We start from the raw sequence: 25,026 nt of genomic DNA on the forward strand, positions 1-25,026 counted from the left end.
AAATTTTATGCAACAAAAAAGGTAATAGAAAATTGCATTTTCATAATGGACTTGATATGTTCTTTTATTTCTCATTCTTGGCATTGTTCTTATGTGAATCTCACTTTCGTGATCCGTTTGACTTCACGGAGACATTCGTTTTCAGGGACTCGGTTTTGTGCGGGTCTTTCGGTTTCGTAGGGTCACTCGTCTGTGGTCCAGTCTTCGGTATAGAGCTTCGGTTCGAGCGGTCGGAGGGAGTGGAGCTTTTACTCCCGGGTAGTATCTGAATGTTGAGACAAAGATAGGAATGGTGTAAGACAACAGAGACGGTAAATCAACAGGATCAACAGGATCAACATTAGAAACGTCACAGATTTTTTTACAAAGCTTATATCAACTCTGTCGGGTAAAAAGTGTGTTCACGGCTTATCTCCCACACCCAATCTCAGATCAAGCTGAAAGTTTATTTGCACAATTATCTATTATTTCTTTCATCTGACAGCACAAGAATCAATAAAAAAAAATAATAAGCCAATTAAGCCAACATGGTTGACCAGTCCTGGTCCTGGTCCTGCTGAAGAAGAACGTTAGATCATCTAAATATGATCCCATAACAGAGGAAGTTGATTTGGTAACATGCAACCCTCAGTACGCTGTTATCCGAACACCAAACGGCCGAGAGGAAACTGTCTCATTACGAATGTTAGCCCCTAGGGATGAACACCAAGTTATTGAAAATGAGAATCAGAGTGGAACAGAGCTTGATATTGGCTGCCCCGTCCAAAGCTCACCTCCCAGGAATCAACCGACTGATTCTATCATGCCTGAAGAAACCACCAGTACCACCCGAAGACATAGCCAGACCGTCCGAAACTCAAGCAGATGAAACTACACATACCTACAATCTTAGAGTAAGGAGATCTAGGCGCAACTACTTAGTGTAAAAGCTCATCAGCTTACTAGAACTCTTATTTTGTTTATTTTACTACTTTCATTTGGCTTTGTTGACTTGACTTCAATGTGATATTTGATCTATCATGATATATTTTAATAAGCTGTTTGATTTACCATGTTATATTATTATTATTATTATAGCTGTTATATAGCGCTACCTTCATGCTTATAGCATGCTCAGAGCGCTTTGGTCCAATCTCATTTGTGGATTAGTGGGGGGGGGAGGGGGTATCTAGGAGTTGGTTTTCCGTGCTGCCTTTAGGCGCTCAGTAAACACAACTCTGCCCGAGTCGGGTGTCGAACTCGAGCCCCCTTCTAGGTAGCCAAGACAAGCCAAGTTCAAGCGCACTTAGCCTCTCGACCATGTTACATAATGTCATGCTATTCTACATTGTTTGTTTACTTGAATCTCTATTATTATTCTACACTTACTTAATTCATTCATTGTTTATAATACTAGTTAGCATTATTTGAACCGGGGGGTGAATGTTATGAAAATTGTATGCTGTATCGGTCATCGTTCTTATGTTTACATGTAAAATGTTTGTTTGTAAAATGTTTTACATGTTTCGGATGTTCCTTCAGAGTTGAAGATAGTTTACTTCCTAGTCCAAACCTCCCGCAGGACGACGGGGGATGGGAGCGGGCAGGGTTTGAACCCTCGACCGTCGATAAATCTGAACGACAGTCCAGCGCGCAAACCGCACGACCAGGCAGCCATCCGTGTGCTTGTAACTCGTCCGTGAGAATGTGTTCACGAAATGTGTGTTGTGTAGTCATTCAGTGTGTTAAAGCCAGACTAAGCGGACATGGATTTCGACTCTCTAATCTTTATGTTCATAACAAGTTTATTAACTATTGGTCATTAATTATTTTGTCAAATAAAACAAAAAGACATTTCAATTTATGTGGAAAATGAAGAAAAGTTAATCTGTTTCTATGGCCGAGAGAGTCCTGTGACAGCACAGCAGCCAACCGCCTTTACTTCCCGATCGAACGTCATTGGAACAGGTGTGACTGAAGGGAGTCCTAAAGTTTAAAATCCCAGTCTTCACAGGGGATTTGACCTCGTGGCCTTTCTGTTAGGAAACCAGGCGCTTTAACACTTAACCACCACGGCCTGCTACTAAAATGGATTGATTGTTGTGGGCCAAGTAAAGCCAATGACAGACGTATAAACCCCAGCCCGCTGTAGTAAAGCTACTAAAGAACGTGAATGCAATTTAAAGACTATCAATGCTTGCCTTGGAAAAGACATAAACTAGACCAGGCTACTGTACTAAGACAAGAGCGCCCTGGGCTTGCTACAGTAGTAAGACAAAGCGCCCTGGGCATGCTACAGTAGTAAGACAAAGCGCCCTGGGCTTGCTACAGTAGTAAGACAAAGCGCCCTGGGCTTGCTACAGTAGTAAGACAAAGCGCCCTGGGCATGCTACAGTAGTAAGACAAAGCGCCCTGGGCATGCTACAGTAGTAAAACAAAGCGCCCTGGGCATGCTACAGTAGTAAAACAAAGCGCCCTGGGCATGCTACAGTAGTAAGACAAAGCGCCCTGGGCTTGCTACAGAAGTAAGACAAAGCGCCCTGGGCTTGCTACAGTAGTAAGACAAAGCGCCCTGGGCTTGATACAGTAGTAAGACAAAGCGCCCTGGGCTTGCTACAGAAGTAAGACAAAGCGCCCTGGGCATGCTACAGTAGTAAGACAAAGCGCCCTGGGCTTGCTACAGAAGTAAGACAAAGCGGCCTGGGAATGCTACAGTAGTAAGACAAAGCGCCCTGGGCTTGCTACAGTAGTAAGGCAAAGCGCCCTGGGTATGCTACTGTAGTAAGACAAGAGCGCCCTGGGCATGTTATATTAGCATGGAAACAAGAGCTTCCTGATAATCGCTAACAAAATAATTTTTATAACTGTGTAAAGGTCTTATTTGATCTCGCGATATACCCTTTCCATCCATCCATTTTTTCATCTATCTATAAGACGTCATAAAATCAAAATACATGAAATAAAGACGTCTTGAAATAATTTAATATTCGTCAAAAAAAAAAAAAAGAAAGACTTCATACAACTGAATCAGGACTTAATGAATTAGGACAGCGTCATAAAAAGACGCACTGACCTTGTTTGAGCTTTCCTCTAGGAAGTTCTTCCTTCCATCAGTAATATCTACTGATGTGGATCTGTGCCCGATCCATTCGTTCTTTGATGACCCATCCGAGTCGCTGCCCCCTGAGACACGACTGCTTCGCTGATCGTTCGATTTCAGCCGCCCGGGGCGCCCCGGTTGCAGGTTAGAGTAGAACTCCCCGACGGTCAGGGCGCTTTTGGAGCTGGTGTAGCGGTAGGAGCCGTCGTATCTCCAGTTCATGTCCTCCACGTCGATAGCCTTGGCCATACTGCTCTGACGTGACTTTTTTCGGCTTTCTTCACCTGCAACATGTAGGAATAGATGTAGGGCCTGCAACATGTAGGAATAGATGTAGGGCCTGCAACATGTAGGAATAGATGTAGGGCCTGCAACATGTAGGAATAGATGTAGGGCCTGCAACATGTAGGAATAGATGTAGGGCCTGCAACATGTAGGAATAGATGTAGGGCCTGCAACATGTAGGAATAGATGTAGAGCCTGCAACATAAAGAAATATATGTAGGGCCTGCAACATGAAGAAATATATGTAAAGCCTGCAACATGAAGAAATATATGTAGGGCCTGCAACATGAAGAAATATATGTAGGGCCTGCAACATGAAGAAATATATGTAGAGACTACAACATGAAGAAATATATGTACAGCCTGCAACATGAAGAAATATATATGTAGGGCCTGCAACATGAAAGAATATATATGTAGGGCCTGCAACATGAAGAAATATATGTAGAGCCTGCAACATGAAGAAATATATGTAAAACCTGCAACATGAGAAAATAGATGTAGAGCCTACAACATGAAGAAATATATGTAGCTCCTGCTATATGAGGCGCGGTTCGAATCCTGATGAAGACTGGGATTTTTAATTTCGGGATCTTTGGACGCCTCTGAGTCCACCTAGCTCTCACACTAGTTGGGTAAAAGTACAGGCGGTTGGTCGTTGTATATATATATATATACATTAGGATTTATTAAAAGAAATTTCTATAAATCAAATAAGAACATAAAAATAAAATGTTATTTAATCCTCCGTTTGGGACCCCTCAACTCAAGAAAACATTAAGAAACTGGAACAGACACAAAATAGAGCAGTGAGATTCATAACAAACGTATATTCACATTTGACTAGAGTAACACCTTTAGTAAAACCACTAAATTTAGAAAGCCTTCAGGACAGAAGGCTCAAAAGTAAAGTAGCAATCATACATAAAACACTGAACCATAATCTTCAAATACAAAAACAAAATTTAATGAAATACTCTGAAAGACACAAAGCATGGAATGGGTTGCCTGAGCTAGCCAGGAAAACCAGTGACTTGGCAGAATTTAAGTCATTGGTTAATATGCATGATTAAATGCATGACGCATAGGACGTAATCATCTTTTTTGAAGTAACGTCTGTATTATATAAGATAAGATAAGATATATATATATATATATATATATATATATATATATATATATATATATATATATATATATATATGTTATATTTAATATAATATGTAAAACCTGCAAGATGATGTTTGGTCATGTCGCTTCACTTGCTAGCATGCAGGGCCAATAGTAGATTTGATGAGTAAATTGTGGGTTTGTTTGTTATGCTCATTTTTTTAGCAATCACACTAAGCAGGCGACTATGGCGTAATTATAATATAATTATAATACAATCATTGACAAAAGAAAAGGGGAAAAAAAAGTTAGTTATGGGAAAGCGACTTTGTTCTATTAAGCACCATGTCCTAAGGCAGCGGTTCTCAACCTTTTATGCTGGTTGACCCCTTTTTACAATCCCGCACTCTGCCGCGACCCCCCCCCACACACACACACACATACACATACAGCAATAGAAGAATAGACAACAACAATCCATATTTTCGATGGTCTTAGGCGACCCCTGGCAAAATTTCAACCGACCCACAGGTTGAGAACCCCTGTCCTAAGGAGTCAGAACACATAGCTATAAAGCTTACTTTTTTCACTGAAATGTTCTGAGTCTGGGTCATTCTCTGACACTGCCAGGGCTTTCTCCAGGTAGCCTTTAGGGCATAACTTTGGGCAGAGAGGGGCAACAAGTCGGAGCAGCTCCTTACGAAACCTTTTCCCCAAGCAGGTGTAGAAGACGTAGTTGGTGCAGTTCCCAGAGTACAGCAGCACGACTGAAACATTGTACACTGCAGGGAGGAGGGAAAACAAAAGGTATTTAGAGAGAGAGAGAGGGAGGAGAGAGACGGAACGAGAGGGAGGGAGGAATGAGAGTGAGGAAGAGAGGGAGGGAGGAGAGAGAGGGAGGAGAGAGAGGGAGGAGAGAGAGGGAGGAGAGAGAGGGAGGAGAGAGAGGGAGGAGAGAGAGAGGGAGGGAGAGAGAGGGAGGGAGAGAGAGAGAGAAATATAAGACGAAAATAAAGAGATGCAATGAAATGGAAAGAAAGGGAGATATAAGGAAAGAATATTGAGAGAGAGAGAGAGAGAGAGAGAGAGAGAGAGCGAGCGAGGAAGGACGATATAGCAAAAGATAAATGGAAAGATAGATCCAATGGAAAGATAAAGATAGGTTACAGAGAGACAGCCATAGCGGTTAAATTGAATGAGAAAAGGAATGTTGAGGAAGGGTATGTACCTAATAACCTAACACGTACTATCTACTTACCTAGCACGGTCTAGGTTTAAACCTACTTACCTAGCACGGTCTAGGTTTAAACCCACTTACCTAGCACGGTCTAGGTTTAAACCCACTTACCTAGCATGGACTAGGTTTAAACCCACTTACCTAGCATGGACTAGGTTAAAACCCACTTACCTAGCACGGACTAGGTTTAAACCCACTTACCTAGCACGGTCTAGGTTTAAACTCACTTACCTAGCACGGTCTAGGTTTAAACCCACTTACTTAGCATGGACTAGGTTAACACCTACTTACCTAGCATAGACTGAGATTTTCCTTTCGCTGACTCAAAGTCAAAGTAACTGCTCGGTAATATGTAGAAGAACGAGGTCGGGAACATGGTCATCATGAAGTGGGCACTGGACAACACAATCACCAAATACAAATCTCTTTTAGCTGGACACCAGAAGTGAAAACATTGGTCAGTCAGTGGTTATGCGATATCATATCTTATATAATACAGACGTTACTTCAAAAAAGAAGATGGTTACGTCCTACGCGTCATGCATTTATTCATGCATGTTAACCAATGACCTAAATTCTGCAAGTCACTGGTTTTCCTGGCTAGCTCAGGCAACCCATTCCATGCTCGAATAGCACTAGGGAAGAAGGAGTATTTGTACAAATTTGTCCTAGCATATGGGACGAGGAATGTGCCTTTATCTTTGTGTCTTTCTGAGTATTTTATTAAATTTTGTGTTTGTATTTGAAGATTATGGTTCAGTGTTTTAATGTGTAATTGCTTTTACTTTTTGAGTCTTCTGTCCTGAAGGCTTTCTAAATTTAGTGATTTTACTAAAGGTGTTACTCTAGTCAAATGTGAATATTCGTTTGTTATGAATCTCACTGCTCTATTCAAAATAAATTAGAAATGGACAAGCTCTCATGCAAATCACAAGAAAGATGACGCCTATTATAAGCTATCCCGACAAGACCAACGTCTTATCTGCCCATGTGGAGTGTCACCAGAGAATGCTGACCATGTCCTCCAAAACTTCTCTCTTTACCAAGACGCCCGTACATGACCAAGTAGCCAAGCAAAAACAAAAAGAGGGTCATATCTAGGCCATATGCTAATTTTTACCTATTCATCAGACATGAAAGACCCCGGTCACTTCGGACTGTCGAATGATCGTCCCGAGTACGAATCCTGAATCAATCATTAGTTTGTTACAAAGGCCTTGTACTCTTCTGGTAAAAACATTTCTCATTTCTATTTGGTGTCATTTAGAAAGACACCTATTCCGTGTATATATTAATCTCTCCTCTGAAAATTGCTGATTGTCTGATGGCGGGTTAAAGAGGTACCAACCCCCCTCTGCAGATGGCGGGTTAAAGAGGTAACTACCTACCAGTAGCCTCAGTTCATGCAGAATATAGCTCATGGCGGGTTTAATAGGTGCCTGTTGTCTGATGGCGGGTTAAAGAGGTGCCTGTTGTCTGATGGCGGGTTAAAGAGAGCATGTTATCTGATGGCGGGTTAAAGAGGTGCCTGTTATCTGATGGCGGGTTAAAGAGAGCATGTTATCTGATGGCGGGTTAAAGAGGTGCATGTTATCTAATGGCGGGTTAAAGAGGCGCATGTTATCTGATGGCGGGTTAAAGAGAGCATGTTATCTGATGGCGGGTTAAAGAGAGTATGTTATCTAATGGCGGGTTAAAGAGGTGCATGTTATCTAATGGCGGGTTAAAGAGGTGCATGTTATCTGATGGCGGGTTAAAGAGAGCATGTTGTCTGATGGCGGGTTAAAGAGGTGCATGTTATCTGATGGCGGGTTAAAGAGAGCATGTTATCTGATGGCGGGTTAAAGAGGTGCATGTTATCTAATGGCGGGTTAAAGAGGCGCATGTTATCTGATGGCGGGTTAAAGAGAGCATGTTATCTGATGGCGGGTTAAAGAGAGCATGTTATCTAATGGCGGGTTAAAGAGAGCATGTTATCTAATGGCGGGTTAAAGAGGTGCATGTTATCTAATGGCGGGTTAAAGAGGTGCATGTTATCTGATGGCGGGTTAAAGAGAGCATGTTGTCTGATGGCGGGTTAAAGAGGTGCATGTTGTATGATGGCGGGTTAAAGAGGTGCATGTTATCTGATGGCGGGTTAAAGAGGTGCCTGTTGTATGATGGCAGGTTAAAGAGAGCATGTTGTCTGATGGCGGGTTAAAGAGGTGCATGTTGTATGATGGCGGGTTAAAGAGGTGCATGTTATCTGATGGCGGGTTAAAGAGGTGCCTGTTGTATGATGGCGAGTTAAAGAGGTGCCTGTTGTATGATGGCGGGTTAAAGAGTTGCATGTTGTATGATGGCGGGTTAAAGAGTTGCATGTTGTATGATGGCGGGTTAAAGAGAGCATGTTGTCTGATGGCGGGTTAAAGAGGTGCATGTTGTATGATGGCGGGTTAAAGAGAGCATGTTGTATGATGGTGAGTTAAAGAGGTGCATGTTGTATGATGGCGGGTTAAAGAGTTGCATGTTGTATGATGGCGGGTTAAAGAGTTGCATGTTGTATGATGGCGGGTTAAAGAGAGCATGTTGTCTGATGGCGGGTTAAAGAGGTGCATGTTGTATGATGGCGGGTTAAAGAGGTGCATGTTGTATGATGGCGGGTTAAAGAGGTGCATGTTGTATGATGGCGGGTTAAAGAGGTGCCTGTTGTCTGATGGCGGGTTAAAGAGGTGCCTGTTGTATGATGGCGGGTTAAAGAGGTGCATGTTGTATGATGGCGGGTTAAAGAGTTGCATGTTGTATGATGGCGGGTTAAAGAGGTGCATGTTGTATGATGGCGGGTTAAAGAGTTGCATGTTGTTTGATGGCGGGTTAAAGAGGTGCATGTTGTATGATGGCGGGTTAAAGAGGTGCATGTTGTATGATGGCGGGTTAAAGAGGTGCATGTTGTATGATGGAGGGTTAAAGAGGTGCATGTTGTATGATGGCGGGTTAAAGAGGTGCATGTTGTATGATGGCGGGTTAAAGAGGTGCATGTTGTATGATGGCGGGTTAAAGAGGTGCATGTTATCTGATGGCGGATTAAAGAGGTGCCTGTTGTATGATGGCGGGTTAAAGAGGTGCCTGTTATCCGATGGCGGGTTAAAGAGGTGCCTACTTACCAGTAGCTTCAGGTCCAGCCGAATGTAATGTTTCTCGCTTCCAGGTGATGTAATACAGAATGCAGTTGAAAGACGCCAAAGCCAGGAAGGGCAAGGCCGCGTAGATGAGAAAGTGAATATAGGCCCAAAGCGAGGCTCGGCTTAGATAACAGCCAGGATCAGAGCTAGAGGTAGACAGATATTCAGACATGTCATTAGCGCTTTGTCATTACGAGGTTTATTACCTTACATTCGGTCTCTCTGTCTGTGCATGTTATTTCTCCCACACCCATTCTCGGATCAGGTTGAAAACTTTGCGCATATTAATTGGCATAGTCAAGACATGAATAAATAATATAAAAAAAAAATAAACCAATTAGTCAATTAATTAACGCTAATTATTTAATTTGATACTAACAAGGGAAAATAATCCTTCATTATTCACATATATGGTTGAAACATTCAACAATATTCATTGTACCTAACAAAACAGGAATCAACCAAAACATTAACCATTTAGTCAATTATGTATTGGTAATTAATTACTTTATTTGATATTGAATAAGGGAAAATAACTTCTACATTATTTAGAGATATAGTTGAAAGGGCGGATCTCTTTCCCTTAGATGCTTTATTTTCTTGTTTCTGTTTGGACAGACATTTCATTATAAGGTACCAATTTGTCTGCTTATTTTGTCTGTTCTTGGGATACATCATATTCTGGTGTAGGTTTTCCGAATTTTGTGTAGAGGCAAAGCTCAAACAAGTGTATTCGTTAGACTACAAGTGTAAGAGGTTAAACGTCGACAGAGGCGTCGCTGGGGTAGGTGTCGTGTCAATTTAGATAGAGATACAGGCAGATTTTTTTTTAACAAATTGAGAATTTTAATTTTTCGCTGTTTCTTTTCATTTTTTAAATAATTTATTCAGGGACGCAAATTCACTTTGATTAGGGCCTCCAATTATGTAAGGCCGGCTCTATCTCTCTATATGCAAACACGAACCACATTCACACACGAAATACAGACACACACACACACACGACTAACGCTTTATGAATTAGGCTTCTATAAAACGTCTCAGTGACTAGGTTACAGAGCTAAAGTCCTTCACATGCAGGACTAGTTCAGCATGTAAAAGCGAGTAGGACGTAAGGTCTTTTAAATTAAAGACGTCACTTCAAAGAGGAAGGTAATTACGTCCTACGCGGTCATGTGTTAATCTGTATGAAGTGTCAATCTATATAAAGTGTCAATCTATATAAAGTGTCAATCTGTATGAAGTGGCTATTGTATGAAGTGACAATCTGTATGAAGTGACAATCTGTATGAAGTGTCAATCTGTATGAAGTGTCAATCTGTATGAAGTGACAATCTGTATGAAGTGTCAATCTGTATGAAGTGACAATCTGTATGAAGTGACAATTTGTATGAAGTGACAATCTGTATGAAGTGACAATCTGTATGAAGTGTCAATCTGTATGAAGTGTCAATCTGTATGAAGTGACAATCTATAGGAATTGTCAATCTATATGAAGTGTCAATCTATATGAAAGGTTAATCTATATGAATTGTCAATCTATATGAAGTGTCAATCGATTTGAAGAAGCAATCTATATGTAGTGTCAATCTATATGAAGTGTCAATGTATATAAAGTGTCAATCTATATAAAGTGGCAATCTGTATAAAGTGGCAATCTGTATGAAGTGACAATCTGTATGAAGTGTCAATCTGTATGAAGTGTCAATCTGTAGGAATTGTCAATCTATATGAAGTGTCAATCTATATGAAGTGTCAATCTATATGAAGTATCAATCTATATGAAGTGTTAATCTATAAGAAGTGTCAATCTATAAGAAGTATCAATCTATATGAAGTGTCAATCTATATGAAGTATCAATCTGTATGAAGTGACAATCTGTATGAATTGACAATCTGTATGAAGTGTCAATCTGTATGAAGTGACAATCTGTATGAAGTGTCAATCTGTATGAAGTGTCAATCTATATGAAGTGTCAATCTATATGAAGTGTCAATCTATATGAAGTATCAATCTGTATGAAGTGACAATCTGTATGAATTGACAATCTGTATGAAGTGTCAATCTGTATGAAGTGACAATCTGTATGAAGTGTCAATCTTTATGAAGTATCAATCTATATGAAGTGTCAATCTATATGAAAGGTTAATCTATATGAATTGTCAATCTATATGAAGTGTCAATCTATATGAAGTGTCAATCTATATGAAGTATCAATCTGTATGAAGTGTCAATCTATATGAAGTGTCAATCTATATGAAGTGTCAATCTATATGAAGTGTCAATCTATATGAAGTGTCAATCTATATGAAGTGTCAATCTATATGAAGTGTCAATCTATATAAAGTGTCTGTATAAAGTGGCAATCTATATGAAGTATCAATCTGTATGAAGTGACAATCTGTATGAATTGTCAATCTATATGAAGTGTCAATCTATATGAAGTGTCAATCTATATGAAGTGTCAATCTATAAGAAGTGTCTATCTATATGAAGCGTCAATCGATTTGAAGAAGCAATCTATATGTAGTGTCAATCTATATGAAGTGTCAATCTATATGAAGTGTCAATCTATAAGAAGTGTCTATCTATATGAAGCGTCAATCGATTTGAAGAAGCAATCTATATGTAGTGTCAATCTATATGAAGTGTCAATGTATATAAAGTGTCAATCTATATAAAGTGTCAATCTATATGAAGTGTCAATCTATATGAAGTGTCAATCTATAAGAAGTGTCTATCTATATGAAGCGTCAATCGATTTGAAGAAGCAATCTATATGTAGTGTCAATCTATATGAAGTGTCAATCTATATGAAGTGTCAATCTATAAGAAGTGTCTATCTATATGAAGCGTCAATCGATTTGAAGAAGCAATCTATATGTAGTGTCAATCTATATGAAGTGTCAATGTATATAAAGTGTCAATCTATATAAAGTGTCAATCTATATGAAGTGTCAATCTATATGAAGTGTCAATCTATAAGAAGTGTCTATCTATATGAAGCGTCAATCGATTTGAAGAAGCAATCTATATGTAGTGTCAATCTATATGAAGTGTCAATGTATATAAAGTGTCAATCTATATAAAGTGTCAATCTATATAAAGTGTCAATCTATATAAAGTGTCAATCTATATAAAGTGTCAATCTATATAAAGTGGCAATCTGTATAAAGTGGCAATCTGTATAAAGTGACAATCTGTATGAAGTGACAATCTATATGAAGTGTCAATCTGTAGGAATTGTCAATGTATATAAAGTGTCAATCTATATGAAGTGTCAATGTATATAAAGTGTCAATCTATATAAAGTGTCAATCTATATAAAGTGTCAATCTATATAAAGTGTCAATCTATATAAAGTGTCAATCTATATAAAGTGTCAATCTATATAAAGTGGCAATCTGTATAAAGTGGCAATCTGTATAAAGTGACAATCTGTATGAAGTGACAATCTATATAAAGTGTCAATCTATATAAAGTGTCAATCTATATGAAGTGTCAATCTATATGAAGTGTCAATCTATATGAAGTATCAATCTATATGAAGTGTCAATCTATATAAAGTGTCTGTATAAAGTGTCAATCTATATGAAGTGTCAATCTATATGAAGTGTCAATCTATATGAAGTGTCAATCTATATGAAGTGTCAATCTATATGAAGTATCAATCTATATGAAGTGTCTATCTATATGAAGTGTCAATCTATATGAAGTGTCAATCTATATGAAGTATCAATCTATATCAAGTGTTAATCTATAAGAAGTGTCAATCTATAAGAAGTATCAATCTATATGAAGTGTCAATCTATATGAAGTGTCAATCTATATGAAGTATCAATCTGTATGAAGTGACAATCTGTATGAAGTGTCAATCTGTATGAAGTGACAATCTGTATGATGTGACAATCTGTATGAAGTGTCAATCTATATGAAGTATCAATCTGTATGAAGTGACAATCTATAGGAATTGTCAATCTATATGAAGTATCAATCTGTATGAAGTGACAATCTATAGGAATTGTCAATCTATATGAAGTGTCAATCTATATGAAAGGTTAATCTATATGAAGTGTCAATCTATATGAATTGTCCATCTATACGAAGTGGCAAGATACTTTCAGATGTGGCTACTTACTAGGCTGGGTAGAAGTAGCTCAGACCCAGGAGAATGACCACCAACTCCGAGCCGGCACATGCTATACAGACTAACACAATCGTGGCATGGGGACCCACGTAGCTGTTTGCACATTTAAAACTGAGGAGCAGATACAAGTGCTGACCAATCAACATACATTTTTAGATGTAATATTTAAATACGAGCCGACCCGCGGCGTAGCATACGCCGCCACCCTCTTTTTTTTTCTGAGCCTCGCTCTCTGTCACTGCGAAAGTTACGTGGGGGGTAACTCTAGTCCGACTTGCAGAAATAAAAGAGTTATGACTTTTTAATTACGATGCACTGTATGGTAGGGCAATGAAGAGAAATATAGATAGATAGATAGATAGATAGATAGATAGATAGATAGATAGATAGATAGATAGATAGATAGATAGATAGATAGACAGACAGATAGATAGATAGTTACATAAATAGATAAACAGATAGATAGATAGATAGATAGATAGATAGATAGATAGACAGATAGATAGATAGTTACATAAATAGATAAATAGATAGATAGATAGATACATACATAAATAGATAAATAGATAGATAGATAGATAGATAGATAGATAGATAGATAGATAAATAGATAGATAGATAGATAGATAGATAGATAGTAGATAGGTACATAAATATATAAATAGATAGATAGATAGATAGATAGATAGATAGATAGTAGATAGGTACATAAATATATAAATAGATAGATAGATAGATAGATAGATAGATAGATAGATAGATAGTAGATAGGTACATAAATATATAAATAGATAGATAGATAGATATAGATAGATAGTTACATAGATAGATAGATAGATAGTTAGTTAGATAGATAGATAGATAGATAGATAGATAGATAGATAGACATAGATAGACAGACAGACAGATAGATAGATAGATAGTTACATAAATAGATAAACAGATAGATAGATAGATAGATAGATAGATAGATAGATAGATAGATAGATAGATAGATAGATAGATAGACAGATAGATAGATAGATAGTTACATAAATAGATAAATAGATAGATAGATACATACATACATAAATAGATAGATAGATAGATAGATAGATAGATAGATAGATAGATAGATAGATAGATAGATAGATAGATAGATAGATAAATAGATAGATAGATAGATAGATATATAGATGATAGATAGATAGATAGATAGTAGATAGATAGATAGATAGACATAGATAGACAGACAGACAGATAGATAGATAGATAGTTACATAAATAGATAAACAGATAGATAGATAGATAGATAGATAGATAGATAGATAGATAGATAGATAGATAGATAGATAGATAGATAGATAGATAGATAGATAGTAGATAGATAGATATATAGACATAGATAGACAGACAGACAGATAGATAGATAGATAGTTACATAAATAGATAGATAGATAGATAGATAGATAGATAGATAGATAGATAGATAGATAGATAGATAGATAGATAGATAGATAGATAGACAGATAGACAGATAGATAGATAGTTACATAAATAGATAAATAGACAGATAGATACATACATACATAAATAGATAAATAGATAGATAGATAGATAGATAGATAGATAGATAGATAGATAGATAGATAGATAGATAGATAGATAGATAGATAGATAGATAGATAGATAGAAAGATAGATAGATAGATAAATATATAAATAGATAGATAGATAGATAGATAGATAGATAGATAGATAGATAGATAGATAGATAGATAGATAGATAGATAGATAGATAGATAGATAGATATAGATAGATAGTTACATAGATAGATAGATAGATAGATAGATAGATAGATAGATAGATAGATAGATAGATAGATAGATAGATACATAGATAGATAGATAGATAGATAGATGTAGTACCTTGGAAAGAAAGTTATGAGACGGCATCCGTTAATTAAAACTATATGCCAGGTGGTAACGGACATCAAAGAACAGACCACCCATTGTGAAAACCTGGTCAAACAAGACAAATGGAATAGGCGTTATAGCATTAACAGTCAGAGTGCAACAGGTTAGGCATATCTTTCCAATACATACACATGTTTGGCATTACATTACTGTTCTTTTACAGTCGGTGGTCAAGTCTAGCCTATTCTCTTGTGCCCAAGTACATTATAAGCAGAGGTGGAATGAGCAGAGCGCGGGGCCCTGGGCGAATGTCGTACCACGGCCTCGAATATTTCTACGGTGTGTCTAAAAAAGTAAATTTCTCCATGTTTTCCCAGGTCGACCATAGAAGTCACGTGGACAAGCAAAAAAGAGGTTAGGTCATGTTGCGAGACTTACTGCCCTTAGAAATCGCGTTCTGCCTACGTACTTTGATTGAAGTAAAAGAATACTCACAGAACTGAAGTTTTATTGTAAAGATGCTTTTGGAGTTCAGATTATAACGGAGCTCAGTTTATTATGGAGTTCATATTGTTATGGACTTCAGAGTGTTATGTTCAAATTCATATAGTGTTAGATCTTTATGTTCAAATTGCTATAGAATACAATTTGTTCTGGAGTTTCACTATTATAAGCGCCTCTTCCAAGCTAATGTAGCAAGCTCAGCGCGCTCTGGTCTAAGCTCTTTTATGAGCAGGAGTTGCCAGTGGCGTAGCTAGGGTGGGGGGGGGAAGGAGGAGGATAATTTGAAAATCCTTCAGGGCCCCCACTTGAAAGGGCCCCACAAAATTAGTGTTTTTTTATATTAAATATTAAGTATTACGCAAAATGCAGGGGGACCTCAAAGAGGTCAAGCTCCCCGGGAACTCAAATGATGGAAAATTCCTACCTACGACCCTGTGAGGTGGACATAAGGTGGAGTCTATTAAAAAAGTTTTTCGTGCTGAATTAAGGCGCTCATCAAACACAATTCGAGTATATTAAGAAAACGTAGTCTATCTCGTGATTCGAACTAACGCCCCCTGAGTTAGGAGCTCAAGTGCTTTATATCACTCAGCCATCTATGCCCTCTTGCTAATCGTGTCTTTTATGGACATTTAGATTTATGGTGCCAGTCGAAGATAGTTTTAGTTCATCTAATCAGCAGTAACAAGTAACAGTAACAGTAACAAGTATTTTGTTGGCCGTAGCTCTGGTGAATACGTCTTCGCCAAAAGTTTAGTTGTATTTTCACCCACTAAGCACACCATCTAAGTACTCAAGTGCAATACTTGATGCAGGAATAGATATGTTCCCCTACTAAGTACTTTATCTGGGTACTCAAGTGCAGTACTTGAGGTAGGTATAAATGAAATGTTCCCCTAATAAGTACTTTATCTGGGTACTCAAGTGCAGTACAGGAGTTAGGTATAAATGAAATGTTCCCCTACTAAGTACTTTATCTAGGTACTCAAGTGCAGTACTTGAGATAGGTATAAATGAAATGTTCCCCTACTAAGTACTTTATCTAGGTACTCAAGTGCAGTACATGAGATAGGAATAGATGAAATGTCCCAGTAAGTACTTTATCTAAGTACTCAAGTGCAGTACTTCAGGTAGGTATAAATGAAATGTTCCCCTTATAAGTACTTTATCTAGGTACTCAAGTGCAGTACATGAGGTAGGTATACATGAAATGTTCCCTACTAAGTACTTTATCTAGGTATTCAAGTGCAGTACTTGAGGTAGGTATACATGAAATGTTCCCTACTAAGTACTTTATCTAGGTACTCAAGTGCAGTACATGAGGTAGGTATACATGAAATGTTCCCTACTAAGTACTTTATCTAGGTATTCAAGTGCAGTACTTGAGGTAGGTATAGATGAAATGTCCCAGTAAGTACTTTATCTAAGTACTTAAGTGCAGTACTTCAGGTAGGTATAAATGAAATGTTCCCCTACTAAGTACTTTATCTAGGTACTCAAGTGCAGTACATGAGATAGGAATAGATGAAATGTCCCAGTAAGTACTTTATCTAAGTACTCAAGTGCAGTACTTCAGGTAGGTATAAATGAAATGTTCCCCTTATAAGTACTTTATCTAGGTACTCAAGTGCAGTACATGAGGTAGGTATACATGAAATGTTCCCTACTAAGTACTTTATCTAGGTATTCAAGTGCAGTACTTGAGGTAGGTATACATGAAATGTTCCCTACTAAGTACTTTATCTAGGTACTCAAGTGCAGTACATGAGGTAGGTATACATGAAATGTTCCCTACTAAGTACTTTATCTAGGTATTCAAGTGCAGTACTTGAGGTAGGTATAGATGAAATGTCCCAGTAAGTACTTTATCTAAGTACTTAAGTGCAGTACTTCAGGTAGGTATAAATGAAATGTTCCCCTACTAAGTACTTTATCTAGGTACTCAAGTGCAGTACATGAGATAGGAATAGATGAAATGTCCCAGTAAGTACTTTATCTAAGTACTCAAGTGCAGTACTTGAGGTAGGTATAGATGAAATGTCCCCACTAAGTACTTTATCGAGGTACTCAAGTGCAGTACATGAGATAGGAATAGATGAAATGTCCCAGTAAGTACTTTATCTAGGTACTCACGTGCAGTACTTGGCGTAGGAATAGATGAAATTATTCTCATATACCCCTTTAGCAATGGACCTCGGCAGGCCAACAATCAGACCAATCATATTGAAGACACACAAACTTTTGATGAAAACAGCAGAGACACTGTCCTTGCCGGCCATACGATGGAGGATGTACACAGCTATCGTGTTGCCTGGAAATACAAGCACACAATAGTCGAGTAAAGTACACAATAGTCGAACACAGTAAACAGTAATCGAACAGCTAGATAGTGAAGTTATGTAAAATGTTTAGCTAGTTAGTGTTACAGCTTTCCTATTATATAACTCTATCTATCTACTTATAACTCTGTACAAACTACCCCAGGTCTCGATACGTCTAGGTGTCCCTAGTTCAGCTATATTTATAAATAACAAATTAACACTCGATCAAACACTGAAACTTTAATAATCTCTACGGCATCTCATACAAGCTGGACTCTGTCTGACCACTCTGTGACAACAAACGCACTTCCGGTCATTCGCGCAGAGTGTAAAAATAGATTATACATACATACACACATTCATCCGTGACAGGTAGCCTATTGACGATGTAAAAGATAATAGGGCCTACATGTGTTATGTTAGTTTATTGCTTTTCCGATACCGGAATAAAGTTGTTGAAGAGATTAAACCAGCGTTTCATAAATATCTGTAGAGACCATTAGCTTTGTACTGAGTACTGAGTTTGGTGGCCATTTAATCAAAGAATATGCAATATACTTCAGACGTCTCTTATACAGCAGTCAATGACTTTAGGGTGCTTGCACACTACATGGTGAGTTCAATATGTATAACAGAATGAAAAAAAAAAGACGAAAACTAGATATTCCATAATTATTCGTTTCATTTCGAGTGAGCGTTTTGTGTATGTAGCCCGCAAACAACAAAAAAGTCAGAGAAAAGAGAGGCAGAAAATAGAAATCATTGTAATACAATATCAAAAAATGGACAGACCTACTTTAAAGCAACTATACTTCTTGCTAAGGACAGGAATGTACAGAGATGGTCAACAGATCATGTGTGGTGCCCCGACATTCCAAAAGACTAATGGACAGGTGAAAGTGAATGGGGGAATTCGTTAAATGTGAGTTAAAATTGTTAAAAAAATTAATCCGGTTCTCTCCGTAGTTTCGCCCTACCTGGCATCCCAATCAAAGGCAGTATGATACTGAAGGCTTGCAATAACTTGGTGTTGACATTGGCTATGTAGAGCAGCTGACTGTTCTCATCCTCTGCAAAGGTGTCATTGATGCTATTCATAGTCTGGACCAGATTAAGCGAGCGGGGAACCACTGAAGGGAACATACAATACAGAACCATTTCTATATAACGACCTAAGAAATGGACACATCGATGTTTTCCATCAACGAACAACTAGTTTGAGTTCATTTTGGTTGAATTTCTGAGGTAACTCTTTCTCTCCGAACTGACGATACCAACGTTGATTCCATCAGAACGTGTTAAATAATAACGGAGAGAAAGAGTTAATATACCACGTCCGCAATTTGTCACATGATTATATCTGACGTAAAAGAGTTTCCCATTCAGACCTTGTGATCAATGATCAGATGATGTAAAGGTTATCTGTTTATGTGGCCCGGTGTTAACGAGGGTGTCATGTGGCTAGCACAACCACCCCTTACTGTTATTTTGGACAATTTCCATAGACGCTTAATCTCCAAGCCTAGGATCCCCTATTTTCTTTGTTTTTCTATCTCAGTTTTTTCTTAAATTATGAGACAGTGGTACGGCGATGTCGATAATGGTAGAGTGTTTTTTTTTCTTTTTTATCAACGAACAGAAGATCCGGGCTATTGAAATCTACCGTTCTGTGGGTCAGAACAGGCCTATCCCAGTACAGTGAAAAGTCATTTACTGGAACAGCCAAAACTGAAATTGAATTGTCAAATAGTATCGCGCTCTGACAAGCTGTTAGAATATTACAGTGCATTCGTTGTTTCCCCCTCCCTTATATACTAAATAATAAATAATGTAATTTTAATAAACTTCCACAGTTGATACATCTCTAAGCATGTTAAGACGGAACATCAAGATAGCAAAACATAGTGCTGCGGTATGCTCGATGTTCAAGGGTTCACATCTTGCCCGCTGTCATTGTCCTGGGGGGGGGGGGGGGGTTGGACTACGAAGTAGATTACCTTCAGATTTGAAGGAACATCCGAAATATGTCAAACATTTGACAAAAAGAGTTACGCTGGCTACTTTTTTTTAAAGGGAAACTCCGATGGTTTTGACAATTTTTGATATAATATGTGTATTGATTTACAGATAATGATTATATGATTCTTTTTTTTTTTCTTTGCAATAATAACTTAGTAATTGATGTTTTTCTGACGTAATTTTCCTGCGCATCCAAAACAGTCAGACTTTCACCGGGTTTGTATGTGACGTCACAAATGTGTTTTAATCTATTGACTTATTGTATAACAGGAGACCATAAAGCAAAGTTTACATTCTCGTAAAAGAAATATATCTTGGTCTATCTAGGATCTTGTAAGCAAAGAAACAAATGCGTATTAAAAGTAGATTTACATGTTTGACTAACCACGGCAGTGTGTATCTTCTCGCCTGACCACTCAACACACAACAAACACTATCGCTTGGTTGTCTTGTCATGACCGACTACACGTAGTCTCGACTAGCCTTACACTGACCAGTTTGTTCGAATCAGTCAGATACACGATCTATTGACTTCTTGGGACAGAGAGGGGCTTAGATGAATTTTTTTTTCTCGAGTTGATTATCCTAATGATTTTAGATCTATCTATCTATCTATCTATCTATCTATCTATCTATCTATCTATCTATCTATCTATCTATCTATCTATCTATCTATCTATCTATCTCTCTCTCTCTCTATCTATATCTATCTATATATATATCTATTATCTATCTATCTATCTATCTATCTATCTATCTATCTATCTATCTATCTATCTATCTATCTATCTATCTATCTATCTATCTATCTATCTATCTATCTATCTATCTATCTCTCTCTCTCTATCTATCTATCGATCTATATCTATCTATCTATCTATCTATCTATCTATCTATCTATCTATCTATCTATCTATCTATCTCTCTATCTCTATCTATCTATCTATCTATCTATCTATCTATCTATCTATCTATCTATCTATCTATCTATCTATCTATCTATCTATCTATCTATCTATCTATCTATCTCTCTCTCTCTCTCTCTCTATCTATCTATCTATCTATCTATCTATATATATATATATATATATATATATATATATATATATATCTATATATATATATATATATAACAGTATCATTGCACTGGACTAGGTCGTCACTAAGCCTAACAGCTGCTGTAAGGATGAAGCGATACAGCGATGAAGCAGTATTGCTGATGGAAGTGACGTATGAACTAGCTTAAAAATAAATCTCATAGAGCCCCGTTTTTTTTTTTTTTTGAGATGTCAAGAATTTACTAACTAATTTATTAAATATAAATGTTTCTACGCATTTAAATAAAAAATGGTAAAATGTTTACTATTACAACTTTTTACGCAGAATTTAAATATGTCAATAACTCAAATTTGAAAAACCATCGGAGTTTCCCAAGTAAAACACCATCTAGATATACATATATTGAATTGAAATTTGAATATGGGTGTTTTTTTACATTAAAAATTAATATTACGCAAAATGCAGTGGCCCCCAAAGAGGCCAAGCCCACCCCGGGCCTTCAAAAGATGGAAAATTCATAGCTACGCCTCTGACAATGGTCCCGGGTTCGAATCCTGCCCGTATCTTATCTTATCTTATATAATACAGACGTTACTTCAAAAAAAGAAGATGATTACGTCCTACGCGTCATGCATTTAGTCATGCATATTAACCAATGACTTAAATTCTGCCAAGTCACTGGTTTTCCTGGCTAGCTCAGGCAACCCATTCCATGCTCTAATAGCACTAGGGAAGAAGGAGTATTTGTACAAATTTGTCCTAGCATATGTGACGAGGAATGTGCCTTTATCTTTGTGTCTTTCAGAGTATTTTATTAAATTTTGTTTTTGTATTTGAAGATTATGGTTCAGTGTTTTATGTATGATTGCTACTTTACTTTTGAGCCTTCTGTCCTGAAGGCTTTCTAAATTTAGTGATTTTACTAAAGGTGTTACTCTAGTCAAATGTGAATATTCGTTTGTTATGAATCTCACTGCTCTATTTTGTGTCTGTTCCAGTTTCTTAATGTTTTCTTGAGTTGAGGGGTCCCAAACGGAGGATGCATATTCTATTATTGGCCTAACCAAGGTTAAGTAACATTTTAGTTTTATGTTCTTATTTGATTTATAGAAATTTCTTTTAATAAATCCTAATGCTTTGTTTGATTTTTTTGTAGTTTCATCAATATGTGGATTCCATGATAGTTTTTCATTTATTATAACACCTAGGTATTTTGCGTTTTTAGTCTGTGATACTGGTTTGCCATGAATAAGATAAGTGGAATTAATTTGTTTTAGTTTTTTTGTTACTCTTAACAACTGACATTTTTCTGGGTGGAAAGACATGCTCCAATTTGATTCCCATTTCTGTAATTCATCTAATTCTCTTTGTAAAATATCTGTGTCTTGTGTTGTTTTTATTGTTCTATATATTATGCAATCGTCTGCAAATAATCTGACTTTTGTTCCTGAACTAATGCAATTTGGTAAATCATTTATGTAAATTAAAATAGTAGTGGACCCAAGACTGTACCTTGAGGTACACCTGAGTTTACTGTTATCGGTGTTGATTTAGAGCCATTTATTATTACAGTTTGTTCTCTCCCTATCAGAAAGTCTTTAATCCACTGATGCAGTGGACCATTAATGCCGAAATATTTTAATTTTTTAAGCAAACTATGGTGGTGAACTTTGAAGCCTTAGAAAAATCTAGTAAGATAGCATCTATTTGTTCACTATTATCTAAACCTTTTGAAAAATCATCAATTAGTCCTATTAGTTGTGTTTCACATGATCTATATTTCCTAAAGCCATGTTGGTATGGTGTGAGGACATTATGTTTGTCTAAGTGGTTTATGATGTTGCTACATATTATGTGTTCTAGGATTTTACATGTGATGCTGGTAAGTGATACTGGTCTGTAGTTCCCTGGGTCAGATTTTTCTCCTTTTTTAAATAGGGGGGTGACATTAGCTTCTTTCCAGTCCTTTGGTACTCTGCCCTGGTTAAGTGAAGCCTGAAAGAGTATTTTGAACACTGGGGCTAGCTCATTACTTAGTTCTTTGAGTAATCTAGCTGGAATACCATCAGGTCCAGAAGCTTTATTTGGTTTGGTGTTGGCTAATAGTTTCTGAATTCCATTTTCTTGTACTACAATATCTTCTATGTTGTCTACTTGGTTCAAATTCAGTAATATGTCTTTGTCTCCTGGGGCTGAGAATGCTGATGCAAAGTATTTGTTTAGAATGTTTGCTTTAGTTTCATTATCATTATGTATTATGTTATGTTCATCTTTTAATGGCGCTACGCCTGTTGTTTCCATTTTCTTAGACTTAATGTATGACCATAGGTTTTTGTTGTTATCTTTAGATATTACATTGTTTATGTATTCACTCTGCAGCTGTCTGCTTACTTTTTGGGTTAAGTGTTTAATTTTTATATACTTTTTGTAAACTCTTTCTGCATTAGTTTCTTTAAATTTTCTATAGAGGTTTTCCTTCTGTTTACAAAGCTTCTTTAGTCTATTATTAAACCAGCATTTATTTATTTTGTTTGATGTGTATTTAGTTGGTATATGATTTTCTATTATGCTTTTAAGATGGTTTTTAATGAAATTCCAGAGGTCATCGACTGGTTGGTTAATGTCTTTTTCTAATAAGAATGTTTGTTGAAAGTTTAGTGCAGCTTGGTGTAGTTGTGTTAGGTTACATTTATTCCAGAGTAAGATTTTTCTTTTGAGTTTTGTATTGGCTACTGCTTTTATCTGACTGTGTATTTTTATGATCTCATGGTCTGATAGACCAGGGATAATTTCATAATCAACTACTAATCCAGGTCTGTTGGTTAAGAAGAGATCTAATGTGTTGTTTAATCTAGTTGGCTTTTTAATGATTTGATCTAAACTTAGGTTGTGTAAAGTTTCTATGAAAAGCTCATTTATGTCCTTAAGGTTTTGGTGTTTGTCTATGGTTAGTGTTTTCCAATTTATATCAGGTAGGTATCATGCGAGAGGTTCGAGTTAAGATGTAATTATCATCAAATTGAATGGAACATTCAAAACATGTACAAACAGGCTCCTTTTTAAAAATGTAGATCTAGACTGTAGAGTGTTGACTAGATAGATCTAGTGCTGTTAGAGCATGGAATGGGTTGCCTGAGCTAGCCAAGAAAACCAGTGACTTGGCAGAATTTAGGTCATTGGTTAATATGCATGACTAAGACGTAATCTAATTATCTTCTTTTTTTTTAAGTAACGTCTGTATTTTATAAGATAAGAAGAAGATAAGAAAGCATGTCTAGATCTAGATATGTTTATTTTTGTATTGCAAAAATTTTGAAATTCCTCCTAGATCTAGGGCTAGACTATAAATCTAGATCTATCCTCTACATATATGATAGTAGATCTAGATAATCATAGTACTAGACAAGTCTAAGTCCTGTATGATGTATCATATTAGATAAGTCTAGAGTCTAGCTAGACTATATTATAAATATAGTATAATTAAGTATATCTAGAAACTAATCTAGATTTTTATCAATCCTAATCCTAGTACTTCTACCATCGGATCTTCATCTGTCCCGAATAAGTAACATCACAGGTTGCAAGTCTTGGTTTCCAAAGGCACAGAACCTTAGAGTTTCAGTATGAAAAAAAAAATATATTGTATATAGATAATAGATCCAGATGTGTCTAGCGAGACAGATAAGGACATAATGAAATAAGCATTTTGTGGTTTTTTTTTTGTGAGATCTTCAGTGCGGAAAAAAAAATCGCTTTTTTATATGACGTCATTTCAGCACTGTAAAATTATAGTTTCGCTCTTTTTTTATTCGCCTAGGTCATGCAGTGAATCAATTTTAATTCTGTTTTAGGCTTCCTCCGTGTCAAGGGTAAGATAAGTGATGCCCAAACTACGACCAGCGGGCGATATCTGGCCTCAAGCTATCCAGCTTCGAAACGCCTCGAGGCAGTAATTAGCAGAGGCGCAGTGTATTGAACTGTTATTGGTTCAGTCGTTGGTCGCTATAGAAACACGTCTTTCCGTCTCATGTCTGTGATTCGTCTCTTTAACTATCATACACTTTTGATAGCAAACATTATGACAGACCGGCCCGTGGTTTCATCAGCCTATACCTTCCATTTCTTCGTCGTTACCTAGGAAACACACAGATACACACTCATGTTGCTTGTGACAAACAATTTGAAAAAAGGTTGGTCCACCACTGCCT

The 25,026-nt window shown here is 37.0% G+C and overlaps 1 protein-coding gene across 3 annotated transcripts; it reads right to left on the reverse strand.

Moving 5' to 3' along the window:
* Positions 1-33: 33 nt before the first annotated feature.
* LOC106052803 (uncharacterized) lies at positions 34-24,789 on the reverse strand. Of its 3 annotated transcripts, none has more exons than XM_056011628.1 (10): positions 24,351-24,558; positions 18,718-18,870; positions 17,553-17,730; positions 14,928-15,020; positions 13,012-13,131; positions 8,855-9,018; positions 6,003-6,143; positions 5,056-5,256; positions 3,053-3,363; positions 34-265 (listed from the first exon to the last, which is right to left on the reverse strand). In XM_056011628.1, coding segments are annotated over exons 1-10 (1,527 nt in total). In that variant the 5' UTR covers positions 24,352-24,558; the 3' UTR covers positions 34-100. The 3 variants fall into 3 exon arrangements, with proteins under 3 accessions (XP_055867603.1, XP_055867604.1, XP_055867605.1); XM_056011629.1 differs by having other exon boundaries at positions 24,357-24,556; XM_056011630.1 differs by lacking the exon at positions 5,056-5,256 and having other exon boundaries at positions 24,351-24,789.
* Between the last annotated feature and the right edge of the window lie 237 nt (positions 24,790-25,026).

The sequence above is a fragment of the Biomphalaria glabrata genome, chromosome 14 (assembly GCF_947242115.1).
Source record: "Biomphalaria glabrata chromosome 14, xgBioGlab47.1, whole genome shotgun sequence".
NCBI classification, from domain to species: domain Eukaryota; kingdom Metazoa; phylum Mollusca; class Gastropoda; family Planorbidae; genus Biomphalaria; species Biomphalaria glabrata.

What these genes read in the sequence shown, in the direction of transcription:
- LOC106052803 (XM_056011628.1), bottom strand. An exon ending in GCCTTTGATTGGGATGCCAG is followed by an intron (nt 17,731 to 18,717) that starts GTAGGGCGAAAC and finishes TTGTATTTCCAG; the next exon opens with GCAACACGATAGCTGTGTAC. An exon ending in CTCATAACTTTCTTTCCAAG is followed by an intron (nt 13,132 to 14,927) that starts GTACTACATCTA and finishes TCTGCTCCTCAG; the next exon opens with TTTTAAATGTGCAAACAGCT.